Source organism: Radiomyces spectabilis (assembly GCF_025331425.1).
Source record: "Radiomyces spectabilis strain NRRL 2753 chromosome Unknown BYT42scaffold_11, whole genome shotgun sequence".
NCBI lineage: Eukaryota > Fungi > Mucoromycota > Mucoromycetes > Mucorales > Radiomycetaceae > Radiomyces > Radiomyces spectabilis.
In genome coordinates, this window is record NW_026251936.1 from 1,099,493 (window position 1) to 1,119,648 (window position 20,156).

A 20,156-nucleotide genomic window follows, 5' to 3' on the forward strand; every position below is an offset into this window, starting at 1 on the left:
GGTGCCCCCATACAAACTTGCACGTACGTCTGGCTCTGTGTGTGTGTCTGTAATTTGACAATATCTCGATGGTTAAGGGGGACATTGTTTGATAATTGGGATATGGATCAAGAAACATATAGACTCAAACCCCACCCAACAGCCATGCTTAATGCAGAAAAGACATAGTCACTGACCTTTGCGACATCCAAGGTGAATGTCAAAGCAAGCCGTCTCACTATAAAGTTTCCAGCAACGTTGGGTTCGATGCCTTGTAGGCGGGCAAACAATAACGACTGCGCCGAATGTTGAACCCAATACACATGATGGAAAAAATTGCATCATTTAATACAGATATAAAAATTATGCAATTCAGTTCAGGAATTATACAAGTCGATCCCAAACAAGAAGGATGCTTGGATAAAAAGGTTCCATTCATTGATTTATTGCAGCAAATAGCCAGCTAGCGACGCCAATATTGGGCCCATTTATGTACTGTTTCCATAATCTGCGGAAAGAGAGCATTGACGGATTCTGAAATGAGTCCCTGGAAGTACGAGATGGCCAATTCTTCGGTAAGATCGAGGCGGAATTTCTCTTGCACCTGTTAAGAAATAATAGTCAGTCCAACTGGTCAACCGTCGGCTAGTTACTACATAGTCACCCACCTTGATCACTGCTCGATCGGGATCAATTTTGATATCGGGCACATTGGCATCCACCATTAGCGCAAATAAATTGAGAATCAGGTTGGCGTTCCGTCGCAGGGTGGTAAATGCTGTATAGCAATACTGGCGGAATTTGTCGTACTGCGGCGAATCAGCTCCTCCCATGGCTTCAATCATCTCCTTGCACAGTTTCATCGGTGGTGGAAACGGCTTTGGATCGCGACCAAGGATGAATCCAAAGTCGACATGGAACAAATGGCCTTTTTGCAAAATATGAACAATCAACAACTGGAATCTTAGAAAAGAACAACAGGAACGTACCTTCTGTAGACAGCAACAGATTGTCAAGATGGCGATCGCCCACGCCCAGCAAGTACGTGATCACGCAATAGCCCGCTGCATTGGAGCAAAAACATGGCGACGTTAGCCCTCGATTTATTTCAGACGCTAAAAGAATAACTTACCACAACTTCGAATGTATGTTTCCATAACTTGCGGATCGATACCAAAAATACTGTTCTCTCCTGTCTGAGGATGATGTTCTCTGAAAAAGCTGAGAACGTTGTTTTGATGATCATTTAAAACAGCAGCCAGCGATTTCGAAGGCACGAACTGCATTAAGCCTTGTTCGGGCCCCGTCGCCAATACTCGATATGGTGTGAGTCGCAGATCCAGATTTTCTTTTCGTAACAGTTTATCCATGAGCGTGATGATCTGGATCACCAGTTGGTCTTGGCGAAGATCATCGCCTGTTTTGAAAATAATCTGTAACGAAACCAGATGATGAATATCATTGATTTCAAAACACTCATCCCTAAAGCTTACAGGATATTCAATGCCATCCGTGCACATAAATGTTAAGCGAAGCGGTTGCATATTGCTGTTAAATATACTTGATTTCTCTGGGTGGGAAAGAACCAGTGATGAGTCAACAAGGTAACCAGACTAAAATAGGCCTTTTTCCACTTACCGGGAAGAATATCGCACACTTCATGAGCAGGATCCAAGGGCAAGGGCAGAGACGGAATGGCACGCAAGCCGTTGTCAGGATCAGCAATGATGGCTCTCAGTTTATCGATCTGTATATTTTATGATACTTAAAATTCGAGGGTTAAAATCATGGTTGACAAGCTATTACCTTTTTCGCGCGAGGATCTTTCATCGTTCGAATATTCTTTGATAAGTTTGACAAGGTTTGAATTAGTTCACCTTGCTGTCGAAGTGTATCACGACGTTCGTGACCATTGGGCGCCTGAGGAAAGAAAAAATCGCCAGCCAATGAATCATTTTGTATTCTTCCAGTTCACAAATCTGACGTTCTCACCTCGAGTAAAGCCTTAAAGTAGTGATATGCCACCTTGGCATACATTTTCCCAACAATTTTGTCTTCGCATTCGACCATCAAATACCTTTTTTTTTCAATTCACGCAATGAACCTCATGGTCTCTTTTCTGCTTCTTTTTTCAGGACGTACCAGTGGAAATAGTTGCCAAGAATGGGATTCCTCACGGCTCGATCTATCAGGAACTGCACGAGGGATGAATCGTAAGAGGTGGGACCGCGGTCATTGATATGTTCAAACTTGAGAGCTTGGACGAGTTGTAACAGATAAAGAAGCAAATCCTATGACCGGATGATCAGTGACCCGGCATTAAACGCACCAAAAAAAAAACCATGAAACACTATACATCATCGTCGGCCTTTCGCAACTGATTGACAGCGTAGGATCGTATCGCTCGATTGTCAAATTCTTTTGCTAACAGTCCCAACGCATCATCAACATCAATGTCGGCCCATAACGGTAACATATCGACCGCTTGTCGTACTTCGGTGGGATCCGTCCACACAACACATTTTAAGAATTTGGTCAATGCCTAATCGAAAAATTGAGCCAAAGCACACAAAAAAAAAAAAAAAAAAAAAAAAAAAAATTCAACAGAAAAAAATGTGTCAGAATTTGACAGAACACAAAAGGGTGCCTACCCGTTTGTCTCGAGTCAGGTAAAATCTGAACTTCCAAACCAAATCCTTTTCTGCGACAGTGAGTATGCGCGAAGGAGGGTATCCCATGATTTCCTATTTCCGCAGCATGAATACCTGCCCAACAAAATCTCATGTCAGTTGTGCTAAAACTCCTTACATTGAGTTCGTCACGAATCTTGGGATTCGGCTTCAAGTCTCGATCCAAAGGCCCGTTACGGTGACTTCGCACCAATCTTCGGTGCTTTGCTTCCACGGGATTTTCTCGAAGAATATCGAGATCGATAATGGCTGAATAGCCTGTGGCGGCTTGCATTGGATGCGAACGACCTTGAGAAAGCTCGTCGCCTGTATCCATCGGTGTGGAGGTGACAGTGGTTGCAGTATTGACGGGATGATACGGTGCTTGCCCAGAAGCAGGTGCATTTGCATCCGGAAGGGTATATTCCTGCAGAGCAACAATAATTAGGCCCCGTTATTTTGATAAAGATAAAAGCCGTGTATAAAGTACCATTTCACCAAACACAACCGGAAAATCGAATTTGGGAAGATCAATGTATAAAGCCAACTGGGACGACGACTGGGACGCTTTCTATCATGCAATAATAAATCAAAATATAAGCATTCTATTTGTTGCGTTCGATGATGACGCCGTTGACTTCTCCTATTTTTCAAAACGTACTTTATGAATCTGTTCAATGCGACGAAAGGCCAAATTGTCTAGCCATTCCACGGGTCGAATTTCGCCACAATCATAACGTTTCACTAACTTTTCAATACATGTCATTATATGAATAACAAACTGTCAACAGACTTTCCCTGGCGTTTTTTACCTTTTCCAGTTTATCCATATCATCGTCTGTTTCAACCTCACTCGGCGTTTTGGTATCGAGGCTACCGTCCGCTTCGCGGCCGGGCCATACATGAAGCTTGTGTTTGCCTTTCTGCAACGTGCTGAAATCGAAAATTCAGGACTTGACTCCTCAATAAACAGGCAAACGATGCGCCTACTTTCGATCACTTACAGATATTTGCCAAAGAGAGCTACGGTGGTTCCACCAATGGGGACCACTTTGCGTGGTTCGGCCGTATCCCAGATAGTGATAGCGCATTGAGCTGTGGCGGGCAAATCGCAATATCGTATTGGCAGCGTTAACCATTCGTTCCAGCTTTGTTTGATATATTTATAGAGAGAACCCCAAAGCAGCCAATATGAGAATGACAGACAGATAGACAAATAAGCGTGAAGCAGCATTACCTCCAATGATTCTTGAACGCCTTGTAACTCGTTCGTACTGGAACTGTCAAAGGTTTGTTATCACCGTACACTTGTACAGAAACATAATAGTCGGTGTTATCTCTATTCAAGCTCAATGAGTAAAAGTGACAATGGGTTTCCTCCGCAAGTCGTCAGCATTTTTACGTTGGTGGGTGATGATTTCCTTCCAAGGTGGATCTAGAATCGAGGAATAAGTGAGGGCGCTGTGTTTTTGTGGGAGGCGACAAGTCAATCATACATTCGAATATATACAGGCAAGTGAACGTCTTTTGTTAAGCAGTATGAAAAGTCCATGAGGTGTGTGGCGAGGGTAATGAGTTGATCTTTCTTGCAGGAACATGGTCGCTGGTTTTCCAGTCGGCATTCAGTGGAACGATGCGCGGAAGTTGAAAATAAATCGCGCTTATACCAAAAAACAAAAAAAAAAAAAGAAAAAACCATGAATTTATTCCAACTTTGCTAGGTTTTTGTTAAATCACTTCCACTTGCTGCATCTTGAATCCAATCCATTGATTGCTTTTTTGATTAGCTAGTTTTTGTGTGGCACAGAGATTCATGAACACCGGTACCCATATTCGATCTGCTGAGACACAGAGCAACAGTGCGGAACACTCCTCTCTTCGTCGATGGAGCGATCAGGACATTGAAAGGATTCTGGAAGCTTTAGCTGAACCGGCCACTCGCAGCAAATTTTTAGCCAACAAACGACGCACATGTCAAGATCTGGCTGTTCGACTGTTTGGCGACAGCGGGCCGGAACGGGGCATCGCGCTCAACATGAAGGTGTACGGTTTAGAAAAGATATACTGGGAAGCCGAAAACGAACGTCTGCGCCTGGTCAAAGAGAACCGGCCAGATAAAGCTATGGATCTCCTCGCAAGACGAAGTAATCGGTTTCACGAAGCCTGTCGTCGCGTTTTTGATGTCAACTCATCTACGCATTCTCAGCCGCAAGAACAAGAGCCAGCGGATCAAGGCAATCAGTCAGTAGAATCCGGCGTCACAATGTCCGGTGCCGGCGTCCGTCGAAGAGTGCCTGAAGTTCTCCCTGCCGAATCCGTCGACGACTCTCCATTTTTACCTTCTGCTCCCTCTCGTCCTCAGTCTACTCTGCCATTGGAAACCGTCCCGATCAACACGGATTCCACTCCAGTTCCCAACCCTCTCCATTTTTCCGATCCCTCTGGTCCCACGGTATCCTCCCGCGCCCCCTCCATCGATCTACCCTCCGTATCCGCAGGTTTGCCCTATCTTCCGCAGTCAACCACTGTGTACAGGTAAGTGGGAAGGGAAATAAATCGGCATTTCATCCAATTCCATCCTGACTTGATCTGATCCATCCGAACAGCCGGCGAACCAGAACATCGGTCAAGCTGGCCCGTTATGCCGCCAAACAGGCCGCTTACATGGCTCGGCAAGCCGAGTTTGAAGCCATCAAAGCAAAACAAGATAAACGAAGAATGCGATATGCCCTTCGGTTAGCGATTGTGAAAAAACAGCGAGAATCATTAATTCTACAAAAATTAGAAAAGCGACTAAAGTTATCCAACGCGAAATCCAAATCATAAAGCTTGGTTATTTAAACGCGCACTGCAGAAAATTCAAGGGTTATATTTTTTCGACATGCCGTTCCTGATGCATGAAAGAAAAAATGAATGTGTATTCTATTGTTGGATTTGTTACGGTAAAAATAGAGGCGATGCTTCTCTCTCTCAGGAGCCATAACTTTCCGATGACGATCGCTTGTTTCTACATGCAAAAATACAATGGAAAAAAGAAAAGAAAAAGAAAATGATGATGGGAAAGGAAGGTTGTCAACATGCAGAAAGAAAACAAAAAGAAAAAATTACAAGTCAGGAAGGATAATGAAAGCGGAAGAGAGAAAGCTGCCCATGGTGAGCCGCCGATCGAGAAGACTGGCATTAGCGGGTGAAGGTGGATCAGTCCGAGTCCGAAAAGAATTCGTCATCTGTATCGTAAGCCAGTTGGTCAAAGTTGACCTTGTAGCGCAATAAACCACCTACACCACCGAAGCCTTTCACGAATTGAGAACCTTCCTGAGATCGATTGGTCACGAATTCCAACGAAGCGCCAAAGTCCTTGTAGCTTTCAGTGAACCATTCAAGGACAGGCTGCGAATTGGCCACTTCCATTTCGGCTGCCGTAGGAGAAGTTGGGTCCTTGAAGATGTCGCGAGACTGCTCATCTGCTTTGGTAGCATGGATCAGCTTTTCATTGTTCTCGCTGTCTCGTAGTACATAACGTGTTAAATCCAGATTCTCCCAAACGATAAGACGTTCCACTGCGCCCAGTTCAAGTGCCTTGAGGGTGTCGTCAATCCCGTAACAGAATTTGCCGGTATCTTGGGATATTTCATCAAAGTAACGCTGAATTAACTTCTTTTCCTGGACAAACTTGACATTGGACAAGGATTCTGCCGACAGTTCAATGGCTTGATTGAACCCATTCTCGCCACCATAAGATACATCGACCACTTTAACGACCTTGCTCTGCAGACGAGGATCGAACAATTCCGATTGAGATAATTCGGTTTTGAAGTCCGCGGAACCAGCCAACACAAGTCCAGACACATTCACCTACACCAATTCAGTCACAGAAAAAAATATAAGTCTTTGCCTGTCCCTTTGATCTCCAGCATACAATCCATGTGGAATCCAGTGAAAAGAGTTTACCTTGTCATTAGTGATGAAAAATTGAGTGGCCAATTCTGCGACTTTTCGAACGTAATTGTGACGTTTTTCATCACGGAGACGGGAGAAACGTAGGGCTGATTGACCACCACGACCGTGCTTTTTGGGCAGATCCACCTGGAATTTGTGTACGACATCGCGAGTATTACCGGCCAAGGTACCAAAAAGCGTACCATTACCATCCATCACGATAAAGCCAAACTTGGCATCGGCTTCCAACAAGTCCGACAAGGCTTCAGTGTGAAATTTGTTATCACACAAGTACAATGACGTATTGATTGGTTTGTGAGGTTCGAAATCAATGTTCACCTTTTTTTCTTTGCCCTCATCCGTAATAATTGTACCGCAGTATACCACCAAACCATTGCGAGGTACTATAAAAAAAGTAATCCAAAAAAAATTTTAGTGATAAGCTTATTATTTTTTCCATCTCCTACGATCCGACGTATACCTCGGTTATACAATTTGAGACGTTGTTGGGTGGATGTGATGGCACTCTGTACTGACAGTCGATTCACACGAGATTTGATGTTGCTTGCTGTACCATATTCTTCCGCAAGCATTTTGGTGGATTGGGATATCTGCGATTTAGGCGCTGTAACAGAGACGACACCGAATCATTTAGTCCAATTGTCTTTACAATTTTAATGATTATGATTTTTTCTTATACTTACGAATCACCAAAGAAATCATTGAAGTGCCATTTCTGCAAAATTACACAAGAATTGTTCACGTTGAGAAAATCATGCCAAAAAGAAAAAAAAATACAGAATTTCAAGCGCGGCGATTCAACTCACCCTCGAGCGGCTTCAAGACTCTTGATGAGTCTCTTCATCTTCCAAATTTCGATATTTTGTTCAACTTGCGATTCATCTACAGTCATGGTACTTGGGAAAATGAAAGAAAAAGGACAGGCGGCGGAAAGAAAGAAAAAAAAGAAATGAAGAAAAAGTGAAAAACAGGATTAAGAGCCTAACTTTATACATCGGTGCTAAAAAAACCGCACTAAACTTTACACGTCACGTCATATTCAGGAACGGACGGAGGATTTGGTTCATAACGAGTATGATGTGAAAAAAAAAAAAAAATTCTCCCGTTGGAACGAATTCCTTGCTCAGGCAAACATGGGCAAGAGCTGATCCGATGGTACAATATCTATAGCAGGATACTCCTGATTGGATGGGGCCGAATTGTTCTCGTCTATCAAAATGAAATGCTGATGTGTTTCATGATATGCTTTGGCTACTTTGGTCAGCCATTCAGCAGTAACCACACTTTCTTGCGCCAGGTCAGAAACTGCATTTTCCTAAAATAGGCTTAGTTTGAAAAATTTGCAGATTACAGAAAAAAGAAATTTTACCTCTTCTGCCCAATCTTGCAGAATATGAATGTCGTTGTTGCTGAGAAGCACACACAGCGTGGCAATGACTTGTTGTATCCTAAATGATATTCCCTCTTGATGAGTCCTCGCTGTCTTTCATGCCTTTTTTGAACAACCAAGACCCGCGCCCTTACCGCTCTGCTGAAGAGGAGTCAGAAACAGCCAGCTTCAATTTCCTCAGAATATCATGATGAAGTATCAGTTTCCATTCCCCCGTAAAGTGTAATGTATTTAACTAAAAGTCAATAAAAAAGTTGAGTCCATCATCTTCTTTTCTCACTTTTCCTGCATTGGGTACATGTAAGCCACTTACTTTGCGTACAGTTTCAACGAGACGTGAAAACAGTTCTGGGTCAGCCATCATATTATTTACATTGGTTGTGATAAAGCCGCCTGATGCCCAAAAAGAAAAAATTCAGCACACCAATCAATGGGAATACGAGTGATTTTTTGTTTTACCTGAATATTTGGGAAACGCTTCAGTGGTGGGCGGAAAGAAGGCACAATTGATATCATCGACTCCGAATTGCCACAGTCGCACATCATTGGTGACTTTGTATTTCCGCAATTGACGTTGGAATAAGCAATCATCATACCGATCAAACTTGACCATAAAAAGAAAAAATGTGAGATCAGCGATGGTCCAAACCCCAATGTTTGCTCTGTTCTTACCACCATGACCCGGTTCTTGATAACTCTCTCCGGTTCAGTATCAAAGGAAGTTCGATACGCATTTCTTAACAGAGTCGCCCACCGAGAACTTCCAAAGATTTGCAAATACGTCTCTGACGTGATACTGGCGATCAGCTGGAAAATACATCATTCATTGCCAAATTAAGTGATCTTGTAGCACAAAGAAGATACTGTTATGCAAAACTTACTTGGGGAGGAAACCGAAACAGGACCACCAAAGTTTGCCAATGCAACGCTGCGCAACCGCGAGATCCCAGTTCTCGATCGTAGATTTCGGGGAAATCCTTCAGTTTGACTGAAATACGATCATTTGGCAATCGATGCAGGTAAATCGCATACATCTTTGTCCTTGAATGACCAGGTACAGTGATAAATCGTCCGACCACCTCTCCCGGCACAATCGCTAAAGCTTCCGTGGACGATCGTGGTAACCGAACAATAGCCGCCTTGTAATTGATTCCAATAATTAGATCCGACCTCACAGGACATCTACAATAAAAAAGTGAGGGACTTACCGCTTCGTTCACGAGTAACGATCTTCGAAATTTGCTAAAAGCAATCATTTGGTTTTGGCCCGATGCATCGATTTCTAAGAGGCTAGGTGTTTTGTTGACACACACATATTCCAGAAATTTGGTGGAAATGCATGAAGATACGGTCAAACGTGCTTTGAGCTCAGGGATGCGGTCACTGAAAGCAAAAACGTCACTGTAACAACTGCGGTGAGTATGACATGGTTCTTGTAAACAATCGTATTTTTTTTCTCCTTCTACCTTATGGCCATGACATCTCGACAGTGATCTTTGACCGAAGTGACCGTGATATTAGCAATGACATTGGATTTCCGAAGTAGCACGCCTTCCCATTTGAAAGGTTGTTGTTCTGTTACGGAAGGGCTGCGATCAGATGCATTTGGGATGTGAGAGGGAGATAAGATGGGTGATGCAGAAGGTAGATGGGTTGATCCGAGTTGTGTAGTAGGAGCCGAAGGGATGGTGGGCGATAATAACGTAGGAGAATTGGACACGCGCTGCTTCTTCATGATGATTCTAGGATCGCGCGATGCAGAATATTGACGTTTGATAGGCTGTGCTTCCAGTGGATATTTTGTATGAGATGATTCGGACAAAGTTGTCGGTTCAATGGAAGAGGAATTTATGGCAGGAGAGGTGGACGGTAATTTCGACGAAGACGACGCCTCGATCCCTGGCTTGGATGATGTGGAAGACCCATCACTATCGGATTCGGTGATCGACTTTGGACTTGATATCCTGGACGATTTGAAGGACAAAGTCGATATGCGCGATTTCTCTGATATTCTTTCCGCAACGGAGGGTTTGCTGCTGTAACGAGAAGCATCGGATCCGACTCCGAATTTCTGCTGCGGTGTACCTTTAATCACATTCACGAGATCGTCCAATCCCTGCACAGGTTTCGGCACCACTATGATTCCCGCCAAAATAAAAATAAAAAAAAAAGAACAAGAAGATTTGATTAATAGACCCTTTTCCTTGCCCGATTACTGGTTTGACTTTTACCTTCAGGGCGCTTGAGCCGTTTGAGTGCGCCAAACTGTTTGGATTTGGAGGTTTGTATGGGTCGTTTGGTTGATGATGACGATTCTACGGAACCGGTATGATTCTTTGCATTAGTTGATCGCGTAGTGTCTGAGGGTGTGGAGGGGCGATCGTGGCTTAGTATCAGCTTTTGCGAACTGGTAGCAGAGGCAGAAGAAGACCTGCCGTGTTGTCTTTTAGCGAGAAATTCGTTTAATAAGCTGGGACAATTGAGATTCTCTTCAGGTTCCCAGGTATTGTGGCTATAGAGAAGACATGAGTCGTTGCACTGGCTATGCTATTGTTCTATAATGTTTCTTTTTCAATTTCAAAACAGGGTACGTTAGAAGTCCATTTCTTCGCGCAGAGATTTCAAGCAACTTACCACCTCTCGTCGTAATTCTTCCATTTGATCAAGTAAAACTTGCTATTATTAATGACACGTTGGTCCAAGATGGTTTCAACTTCGTAGTAAAAGGCGTCCTCGTCCTCTTCGTCCGAAAAGCTGATCACGGTGGCCATGACTCCGTGAAACTTGAAGGATTCCACCAGTGACACTTATTGTTCCCTTTTTTTTTTAATTTCTGGACCCGTCAGGCCAAAAAAAAAAAAAGGTCACTCTGCAGCGCGTCGCCAAGAAAATTGACGACAGTCATCAATCTGAAATCCACTTGGGTGCTTCACACTGCTTTATATTGATATATAAAAAATTCATCATAATTATACATGCAATAACGTTGAAAAAGTCTTTGTTAACTATGAGCAAAAATCTTTGATTCTAACTTTGGCCATGATCTGCCTACAGCGCCTCTTGTACAAAAAGAAAATAGACTACAGCATCGTCCAAATTCGAATACTTCGAAAGGGACAAAAATATTCATTATATACACTATGTATCATTCCACCATCTTTGTGACTTTAATCGTCTCGAGAACCAAAAAAAAAAAAAAGGAATTTCTCTTCTCTAGATCAACTTGTTGGGGAAAAGCCGATCCATGTTGGTTTAGGATTTTGTTGGACAATATAAAAGATTAAAAATGATATTTATACAAATGGTGATATTACTGGCATACATATGTGCTTATGTGCTTATAATGTTGTATCTTTTATTGTTATAAAGGTAGGTGTTGATTTTTTTTTTTTTTCTGTACAGAGGTAATGCGGTGAAATTAATAGAGTACTTGTAATATAGAGAAGGGAAACTTGGCATGTAAAGCGGAGTTACACGAGACCATCGTACAGACTCAGCGCTTGAAGGATGGTTGGATCCTTCTTGGAACCTTCTTTAAATTCTTCTATTGTCAACTGGCCATCCTTATTCTGATATGGAAAATATGGTTTTAGACAATGCAGTCCCACATATATAGACCGAGTTCGCCATGACCACTTACAATATCCATTAGCTCAAAGATCTTTCGTACTCGCACCTCGGGTGCCAGGTCCTCTGATACACTCAAAACATTGCCTATCATTGTATGGATGGCCTGCAAGATCAGCAGCATTTCGGTTTGAGTGATCACTCCGTCATTGTCAATATCATATAGCTAGCAATAAAGATTGTCAACCGGTAAGACATCATGTGTTACGCCTACCAAAACAAAAAAAAAAACAAAAACAAAAAAAAAAAGATGGATACCTGAAATGCCCCTATGTAATATTGCATGCCACATCAGTCAATGTTTTCTTCTTTGCTGACACCGGCCAACCCTGTATGTGACACTTACAATATAACTTTTCATCAATCCGCCCTCGGCTCGTAATGGACAATGCACAGATAAATTCGTTAAAGTCGATTGTACCGTTCTTGTCGCCGTCAAAGACATTGAAGACATATTCTGCAAATTTCGATGGATCTCCAAAAGGAAAAAATTGCTTATACATTTTTTGGAACGCCGACTTGTTCAGTGCTCCTGAAGGACAGTCTTTTCGAAAACCTTTATACCTAAGTCATCATGGCGATCGGAAAAAGTTAAAAGTCATGATCATTCGCAATGAGTCTACCGCATATATTGCATAGATATAATAGTTCCACACAAAAAATATTCATAATCAAACATTGACATGTTTACCATTGCTGCAATTCTTTCTCGTCAACTAGGGTTGGAAGAAAATTTAAAGATGAACACAACCAAAATCAAAAAAAAAACCCAACGTTATCACTTACAATAGGTATTCTGTTGGAGCTCATCGAGCTGTTCGGGAGTAAGTTTGCTGTGTGCTTTACCCATGCTGTCGTCAGTGAAAAAAGAGCTTTCAGAGTATTTGGTATATGATTGTTTTCTCGAAAGTTGTATTGTAAGGATGGACCAAATAGAAAGACAAAAGAAAAAACGAGTGGTTTAAATATCATGACTGAATAATTGAATCGACCTAATCATGTCAGAAAAAACTTGGTTTTCTCTGCATCAATCTTCTTTTTTCTCAGGATGGATGGACTGGTGTGTTGAGAAACAAACAAGTGCTCAGTTGCACAGAACGGTCATGGAAAAGAGGAAAATTCTGCAATGAATACTTGGAACTTCCTTGTTAGCGTTAACACGATGAATGGATGATCACTTATCCAATTTTAGAAATCATCGTCTATTTTAAATCTTCTACGGTTCTTCGTAACCTACCGCAGATGATCTTCTCAACCGTCGAGTAGAAGCCTCGGGCGTTCCGAAACTTCCAGGGTGAGCTTCCCAATACCGACTTTCTGCAATAAACACACACAGACAGGATTACCTCCTTCTGTTGATCATGCAGATGATTGGCAACATCATACCTGCACACTAAGCCTTCCAAGATTTCTTTTTCTCTTTTCCGACCCAACATCTTACATGAGGATATGGTGTGTACCTAAATCGTTTTGCAATCTTTATGCTGTAGGCTGCGAATACAATGACGAGATTGATTTATAAGTAATCTAACAAAGTGATAATGCATTGGAAAAAACCAAAAAGAAACGTATTAACTGTTGCTAAGCAAATGAGTGTCAGTGTGATTTTTTACTTTGTCAAAAAAGTGTTCACAGGATCCGACATTTGAACTTTTTGTCTTTTTTGGCATTGGTCTTATTGACAGCGATGGTTCCTTGACGTTGCATTCGAATGGCTTTCACAACCTGATAGAACGATCGTTCGACATTGACACACGTTTTCGCCGACGTTTCGATGAAATCGCAAGCCATGCGTCGGGCCATGGCCCAGCCTTCGTCGCGCGTCACTTGTCGTTCCGTCACTTTGTCGCATTTGTTGCCTACCAACATCAGAGGCACATCCGTGCTATCTTTGACTCGGAAAATTTGCTCGCGGAATCGTTCAATGCGTTCAAAAGTCGATCGAGAATTGATCGCATAGACTAACAGGAACCCTTCACCATCTCTTTTCGAGAGCGAAAAAAGGTGTCATTATAAAAAGGTGTCATCAGCATAACGATTTTTCTCACCTGATCCACTGATCTCTTAAGGCTGCATATTCCTCTAATAAGCGCAAATAAAACATTGTTTAATTTAATGCTGTTTCCATCCAGGCGTCGTGATCCTGTCTGTTGTTACCTTGACCTGCTGTATCCAGGACTTCTAGTACGCAGGGGTGATCGTCAATGACGACTTGCTTTCGGTAAGAATCTTCTATAGTAGGGTCATAGGTCTGAATCAGCGGTTAGACGAATCATTCTTTTTTCTTTCGTCTATGAATCTAACCTCTAGAGAAAAATAAGAGAAGCGTCAGAAATGCATGGCATTGGCATATGAAAAAAAAGGGACGACCAAAAGTTACCGACAAAGTGATTCAAACACAGCTTGATTGCACAGAGAAAAAGAAGAATGAATTGACTATCTTTTACATCAGTGGTGCTTTGGCTTGTCCTACCTGTATTGTCAAGGCGGTCTAGTTATAGAAATATACGAAGTGAGCGATAAGAAAGGTCATTGCAACCTGCTGTGCGACATTGTGTGAAAAAAAAAAAAATCAATTCTCGGTCTTCTTACCTTTCCTACACCACCGTCTCCCAGGACGACTAATTTATAAAGCATCATCTTTGCCGGGAAATCAAACGAAAGGAGACTAGGAAAATTAAAAAGAGACCACAAACTTTTTTAATACATCACGCTTTAGAATTTCACTTGATGCGCGGAATAGGAAGAGATGTCGAAGGGGCAAAAAAAAAAAAAAAAAAAAAGACTCAAAAGATCTTCACAAAAGCGTGCATTCTCTTTTTACGCAGGCAAATAACCAAACTATGTCTAGACACAAGTCATATTAGCCAGAATATCAATGCGTTCTACACACAATGTTTAAGTCATACGGTTAAATACTTTATATATTGCCTTGTTATAACAGAGAAAGAAATAATACTTGAGCGATTTTTTTCTTTTTTTTTTTGTTTATCTTGCTGTGGAGACTAAAGATTTCTCTCTCCCTTTTACGCATGCCAAATTGCAGAAAAAAAAAAAGCATACTCACTTTCTTTTTTCTCAAAAAAATGGCACCGCTTTTTTTTGGTGTTGGCAGGAAAAGAAAAATAACAACAAAAATGAAGCAGAAAGAGAACGTTGGGCAAGCATCTAGAAAACCGGGGTGAAAAGAGACGAGAACCGTGACTCGAAAATATGCACTGTGTCTCGGGAATGGCACAAAAACAGTAAACTGCCATCACTTTTTTGGCGCTCATTTTATTACAGATCCAATTCGGGCTTCGACTGTGGTACCAGAGGATAGGTTAGCCATTGTTCGGTAGTACCTTTTTTTTTTCACAAAGCTCGCCTAAGGAAAAAAAAAAGGTGAAGCAAGCGAGCAAGCAATGAAGAGGCGAAATTTCTTGGCTGTCGGTGACTTGGGGTTTGCGTAAAAAATATGATAATAGCAGTAAGTCCGGGTTTCTGTACAGTTTAAGTGAAAAAATCTGGGTAAAAATATTTACAAATCAAATTATAAAAAGAGACGAGGTAACGTAGTTAAGTTAAAGTTAGCAAATAAGAGAGAAAACCAAAGGACAAGGACATACAAAAAAAAAAAAAGATGGATGCATTAGACAAGCCACACCTACTCTTCTTTTGTTTTTACTTATAAAAAAACTGTTTTCATCGCATTGCAGGAGCCGCCACCGCCACCGCACACCGCCAAGTCATGGGTTTTGTTCGAGTTTTTAAAGTATAGAAGCACACACAACAAGTAAGTGATTCGGCATAACTTTCAAAAAGTAAGGAAGGTACTTGAGCACAAATACATTACCTTTCAAAAAAAAAAGTTTCTTTGTTGTCGACAAAAAAAAAAGCTTTTCGGCGCGCAAGCTGTATGTAGAGGTTCAGTCGCTTTGATATCACAGTTGTGGTCATCCTGAGTATACGTACAGGATGGGTGATTTGAGCAATAAAAAAATGGATGGTTTTGCGCAAGAAAAAAGAAAATAGATGACGATGAAGAAATAAAATGAATGGAAGATGCGTCGTCTTTTATAGACATGAAAAAAGAGGCGATCCCTCGTACTGTAGCTGAAAACCTTTATTGCCCAATAATGAAACAGGAAAAGACGCGCTCATCGCTTCACGTCATATTTACCCATTGATAAGAGAGTGTGGCCTCATCGCATGAAATAGCTGCATGAAGTAGGTCTCAGATAATGTTAGAGAGAGAGAGATCGGGATGTCTTTATTCAAGTGTTCTTATGGTGGCTGATCGGATACACAGGTGGACGTAACTTTGGTAAACTATCCTTCAACCCGTTTATACATTTTATTGAAATAGAAATCATCCTCATGAAGATGGCCTCTTCTCGTTGATGAACAAAGTCGTCAGTTTCAGCGGATTTCCCCATCAGGATTACGCAGGTATTCTGCAAGGCCAAAGTAATATGAGAAGATCCACCTCACTCCCCGCCAATAAAGGATCAAGTCATGATTTTTGCTTCCTTGCAATTTATTTTATTACTATTTCTTCATTCCCGAGAATAATGAACTGAAAGACGGAAAAAGACATTAGGAAGTCAACAAATTTATCGGGATTACAAAAAAATTGCCAGGGCAATGTAAAGTCAAAAGCCGGAACTGAAAAAAAAAGCTGATTTTCCTAAGATGCCGGGTAAGGTGAATGCCTCGGTTTGTGGACGTGTGTAACGTGGGACATGGATTCCTGCGATGATCGTTAGATGATCCATTGATTTCAACTCCAGTTACACTCAACTGGAAGCCAATCCCCCCTCACTGTCACCGATGCGGTGCACTGATAAACCGTTGACGTGAAAACATGAGGACTACAACAAACTTGACAGTGATTCATTTTATTGACAAGCACTTTATGGATTTTTTTTTGTCTGCTTAAAAGGTCCAGTTTTTACAAGCTGGACAAGCCGGATGTTCAAAGTTTATAGCTGGTGTGTCTACTTTGGTTGGATCCTCGTCTGTCATGTCCGGAGGATATGACGGTTCTTCAACCTTGCTGTCGTGAAAAACGTACAATGCTGATAAGGTAGCGAGTACATGGACAGGGAGAAGAGCAAAACACATGGTGTAGGTCTTGACCAGAAAATTATACTGGAAGTTGTAAAGCCTATTTTGACAACCAGGCAGCAACGATTCAGGCCAACAATGTGCAGAGTAGGTCGCATGGTCAGCCGGATTCTCAAATCCACAGCAACGCAACTATAAAGGCAAAAAAGAAATGAATGTTCATCCTATGCGGAACAGAAAAGAAAAAGACAGAGAAAAGAGGATCGCTTACATTTGTCTGTAAAACCATGTGTTGTTCAGCGGTGAGGTCGTATCGCCATTTCATCCCCAGTTTGGTCTTTAGATTCAACGCCGTGTTGTTGTAGGCCAGGTAACCTATGGTTGTGATCATGGCCAAGCACAGCCACAATAAAAAGGTGTACACGACCATCATGATATGCCGATGACGATAACTACGCCAGTAGGCTATCGACCCAACGACGCCGGCACCAATACAAAACAAGGCATTCAAAAATGCGGCTGAACAAAAAAATGTTGCAAAGTCAATACAATGACATCCGTCACGAACAAAAACGCTACAAGACAAGAGACAAAAATCTTGTTCCATCACTGTACCAATGAGTATATCTTTGTTGGAGACCATAATCACTTCGGCGTGGTCATATCCTTTTTTTTTTTTTTTTTGCGAATCGGGATACGTGTGTTAGTGTTACAATATTAAAGAGTCGGTAATTCCTGTTGAACGCACCTTTGGATAAGGTTATCAGCAATCCTATTAAAAACGTCATGCCATCCAACAGAATCTATAAACAGAAGTCGGATCAGTGTGAATCCAAGCGAAAAAAAAGATTTTGGTATATGACTGTACCACAATGGCAAACCCTAATGAGAGTCTCTGCATGCATGACCGTGAAACATAAAGCCGAGCGGCACGGATTTTATGCCATGGTGAACTATAAGGCTCTTTCTCCTCCCTAGTCATACTCTCCTGTTAGTTGCTGCAATTAGATCCAAGCTGTCTCTACTTTTTCTTTACTTTACTGTCACCATGAGATTCACAAAAAAGGGAACAAAGCGGTGAGATACAGAATATCCCATGGAGACATTTTAAGTGCGATCAAAACAAACACAAAAAAAAAACAAACCTAGTCAAAAAGCGCAATTTTTCAAGCAAACAAACATGTCATAAAAAAATGATGTTTGATTCATCCCGGCTCATTATTTGATATGGGTTGAAAGCGTAAAGATATTACAAAACAGTTATTGATGATGTCCAAAATTCATCCACCAACAAACAATGCGAATAAAAAAGAAAAAAAAAAAAGAAAAAAGAATTAAATTACGAGCAAGAAAGGAAACAAAACCAAAAAGGGTATCATAATCATATGGTTGAATAGTTCGAACAAGAAAGAGTAATAAGAGGTAATGTAGATTGCAAGCCAGCATACGAGACGAACCGTTTTAAGCGGCCATGACCATATTTTTCACGCCTTTTGGAGTCGTTTCGTCATTGAGATGTTTCGAATTGTAACGTAATGCTGATATGAGATTAGATGAACTGGATTCCGCGGGAATATTGGGAACGGTTTGGATTATTTTTACAGAGTTTTTGATCTACCAATCATTGAGAGGCCACCCTTTTATGAATTTCCACATATCAAAGCATAAAAACAAGATCATTGCCATTGCCACTTACATTAATGGGGGAATGTTTGGAGAACGCGCCGTGAGGGTCAATGTGATCGTAGAGGATAATGGAAACCACCATCACTTTGAGACAAAACGTGGAGACCTCGGATCGTTGGCTTCTACAATTCCCGTAAATGTAAACAACGATAAGTCGATGGATCTAACGAAATCGGTCAAGAACTCTACCTTCTCTTGTTTACGGTTTGAAAACAGGTCGACCACAAAGCAGCGAGACGGTCGCCCATGCTTTTCTGCAGACGGTGTTGAGTGACATACTCGGTGATGGTGTCAATAACACATTTCAGCATAGGTGTAGGATACGCAATGAAAAGTGACATGTGATTCGCTTGGTCGTCCTCGATCATGGCACTACGAAGATCCGATACCGTTTCGCCACTTACGGACGGTGCTTTACCCGTTGAACTGTATCGTCCGCGCTGAAGCATACGACGATAGTACGAAAAGTCATTTTGCAATGTTGGACTTCGCATCTAATTTCAGGGTTGTTCAATATAATTTTTGGGATAAATACCACGAATGAAAAAAAGAAGCGCGATTCATCATCATACGGGCTGATCTTACTTTGAGTTGATCAAATTCAAACACAAAATCGAGAATGTCGGCAAAAAGTTTGGTCAAGCCTTGGTGTTTCTGCATAGTTGCACCATTTTCCTGGCACAAGACGTTAAGCAGTCGCGGAATGCCTTCCTCTGAAATACGGGAATGAGTCTTTCGAAATCGCATCCAACCGATCATCCATATTAACGCTTACTGAGTTCGGAAGCATAGTCATAGAATTCACGAAGCATTTCGACGGAAGGCAAGACGGCTTCCCAAGCTTTGTTCTCGTGCTCCGGGGTTGGCGAAGCAATGGCTTCACGCACAAAAGCCGATGCCGGTGAATAGTTTCGGAGCATGTTCAATAGTTTGCCGCTAGGTTCAACAAGCAGAGCTGAAAGTTGATTGTACAATTCCAACTCTTCCGAAGATGGCGTGGCATCTAAATATCGAGAATTGATGCGTTAGTTTTTGATCACACCACATTCAATCCATTTCACATGTATAGAAAGTCAAAAATAAAAAGAGGTCTCCCATTCTCTGGGGAGCCTCTCCTCCTTAAACGATCACCTCACGGATCGGCTCTGGTTTTTTGTGCCCAAGGGTAGACTTACTTTCAATATCGAACCCGAGTTCTCGAACCGTCACATCACCGCCACGAAGGTTCAAGCTCGATAATAATTGACCCATGTTCTTTTTGATTTTCGATAGCCAATGTTGCGGTGGGCTATGAAAATGGTGAATTTAATTTTGAACGTTGTCCAACTAACAAACATGGATCATTAACAAAGGTTATTTCTTCTTTTTTACATTTTTTTTCATTTAGTATACCAAACAAAATGGTTCGCACGAGCGTAAATAGAACCCTTTTTTAGGTTGAGTGAATTGAGAAAATGAGAGGAAGGGGGAGACGCAATAAGCTGGATGGAGTGAAGGCGTTACAACGTTTTATATGAACGAGTTGCTGATGCTGGAAGACAAGAACGGGGTCGGAGTTGCTGGTTCAAATCAGACAAAAACGACCGTGGATGGACAACAGCGAATGAACAAGCCAAGAGGAAGAAATGAACGAGCACCAGGGAATGGAGCAAGCAAAGATGAAGATGAAAGATTAGGAAAAAAGGGCAAGAAATAGAAACAAGGCTAGCCAATAAATAAAAATAAAAAGCAGTAAAAAGGACAAGTGTCACCTCCGAATTTGTACAGTTTTATTGAAAATTCTGAGTACAAATAAT

At 41.7% G+C, this 20,156-nt stretch overlaps 7 protein-coding genes across 7 annotated transcripts; 1 reads left to right on the plus strand and 6 right to left on the minus strand.

Annotated features, from left to right (window-relative positions):
* Nucleotides 1-442: 442 nt before the first annotated feature.
* On the minus strand, nucleotides 443-3,414 carry BYT42DRAFT_595140 (kinase-like domain-containing protein; the record flags this gene model as incomplete). Its single annotated transcript, XM_051570824.1, has 14 exons — nucleotides 443-583; nucleotides 648-907; nucleotides 969-1,043; nucleotides 1,112-1,412; nucleotides 1,473-1,549; nucleotides 1,618-1,726; nucleotides 1,786-1,899; nucleotides 1,972-2,056; nucleotides 2,122-2,270; nucleotides 2,336-2,521; nucleotides 2,631-2,723; nucleotides 2,788-3,075; nucleotides 3,139-3,219; nucleotides 3,310-3,414. The coding sequence occupies 14 exons, from the start codon at nucleotides 3,412-3,414 to the stop codon at nucleotides 443-445; spliced, it is 2,064 nt and encodes a 687-aa protein (XP_051420736.1).
* Nucleotides 3,415-4,365: 951 nt separating this feature from the next.
* BYT42DRAFT_581306 (uncharacterized protein) lies at nucleotides 4,366-5,512 on the plus strand. The gene is made up of 2 exons (XM_051569605.1): nucleotides 4,366-5,183; nucleotides 5,255-5,512. The coding sequence occupies exons 1-2, from the start codon at nucleotides 4,462-4,464 to the stop codon at nucleotides 5,472-5,474; spliced, it is 942 nt and encodes a 313-aa protein (XP_051420737.1). The 5' UTR covers nucleotides 4,366-4,461; the 3' UTR covers nucleotides 5,475-5,512.
* A 261-nt stretch (nucleotides 5,513-5,773) lies between these two features.
* BYT42DRAFT_79645 (peptide chain release factor eRF/aRF subunit 1) lies at nucleotides 5,774-7,665 on the minus strand. Its single transcript, XM_051572838.1, has 5 exons — nucleotides 7,415-7,665; nucleotides 7,292-7,323; nucleotides 7,069-7,212; nucleotides 6,600-6,991; nucleotides 5,774-6,503 (listed from the first exon to the last, which is right to left on the minus strand). The coding sequence occupies exons 1-5, from the start codon at nucleotides 7,498-7,500 to the stop codon at nucleotides 5,847-5,849; spliced, it is 1,311 nt and encodes a 436-aa protein (XP_051420738.1). The 5' UTR covers nucleotides 7,501-7,665; the 3' UTR covers nucleotides 5,774-5,846.
* Nucleotides 7,666-11,350: 3,685 nt separating this feature from the next.
* BYT42DRAFT_79692 (calcium-binding protein NCS-1) lies at nucleotides 11,351-12,717 on the minus strand. The gene is made up of 6 exons (XM_051572839.1): nucleotides 12,412-12,717; nucleotides 12,317-12,341; nucleotides 11,972-12,189; nucleotides 11,884-11,894; nucleotides 11,639-11,791; nucleotides 11,351-11,567 (listed from the first exon to the last, which is right to left on the minus strand). Exons 1-6 carry the CDS (start codon nucleotides 12,473-12,475, stop codon nucleotides 11,469-11,471), a joined length of 570 nt encoding a protein of 189 aa, XP_051420739.1. The 5' UTR covers nucleotides 12,476-12,717; the 3' UTR covers nucleotides 11,351-11,468.
* Nucleotides 12,718-13,254: 537 nt separating this feature from the next.
* On the minus strand, nucleotides 13,255-14,265 carry BYT42DRAFT_501257 (small GTPase superfamily; the record flags this gene model as incomplete). Its single annotated transcript, XM_051564756.1, has 6 exons — nucleotides 13,255-13,609; nucleotides 13,674-13,707; nucleotides 13,783-13,876; nucleotides 14,010-14,027; nucleotides 14,099-14,116; nucleotides 14,218-14,265. The coding sequence occupies 6 exons, from the start codon at nucleotides 14,263-14,265 to the stop codon at nucleotides 13,255-13,257; spliced, it is 567 nt and encodes a 188-aa protein (XP_051420740.1).
* Nucleotides 14,266-16,512: 2,247 nt separating this feature from the next.
* On the minus strand, nucleotides 16,513-17,490 carry BYT42DRAFT_581329 (uncharacterized protein). The gene is made up of 4 exons (XM_051569606.1): nucleotides 17,423-17,490; nucleotides 17,290-17,340; nucleotides 16,946-17,193; nucleotides 16,513-16,866 (listed from the first exon to the last, which is right to left on the minus strand). The coding sequence occupies exons 1-4, from the start codon at nucleotides 17,460-17,462 to the stop codon at nucleotides 16,543-16,545; spliced, it is 663 nt and encodes a 220-aa protein (XP_051420741.1). The 5' UTR covers nucleotides 17,463-17,490; the 3' UTR covers nucleotides 16,513-16,542.
* Nucleotides 17,491-17,647: 157 nt separating this feature from the next.
* Nucleotides 17,648-20,090, minus strand: BYT42DRAFT_520226 (uncharacterized protein). The gene is made up of 7 exons (XM_051565269.1): nucleotides 19,753-20,090; nucleotides 19,536-19,686; nucleotides 19,136-19,363; nucleotides 18,946-19,073; nucleotides 18,550-18,854; nucleotides 18,371-18,482; nucleotides 17,648-18,288 (listed from the first exon to the last, which is right to left on the minus strand). Exons 2-7 carry the CDS (start codon nucleotides 19,609-19,611, stop codon nucleotides 18,136-18,138), a joined length of 1,002 nt encoding a protein of 333 aa, XP_051420742.1. The 5' UTR covers nucleotides 19,612-19,686; nucleotides 19,753-20,090; the 3' UTR covers nucleotides 17,648-18,135.
* Nucleotides 20,091-20,156: the final 66 nt, after the last annotated feature.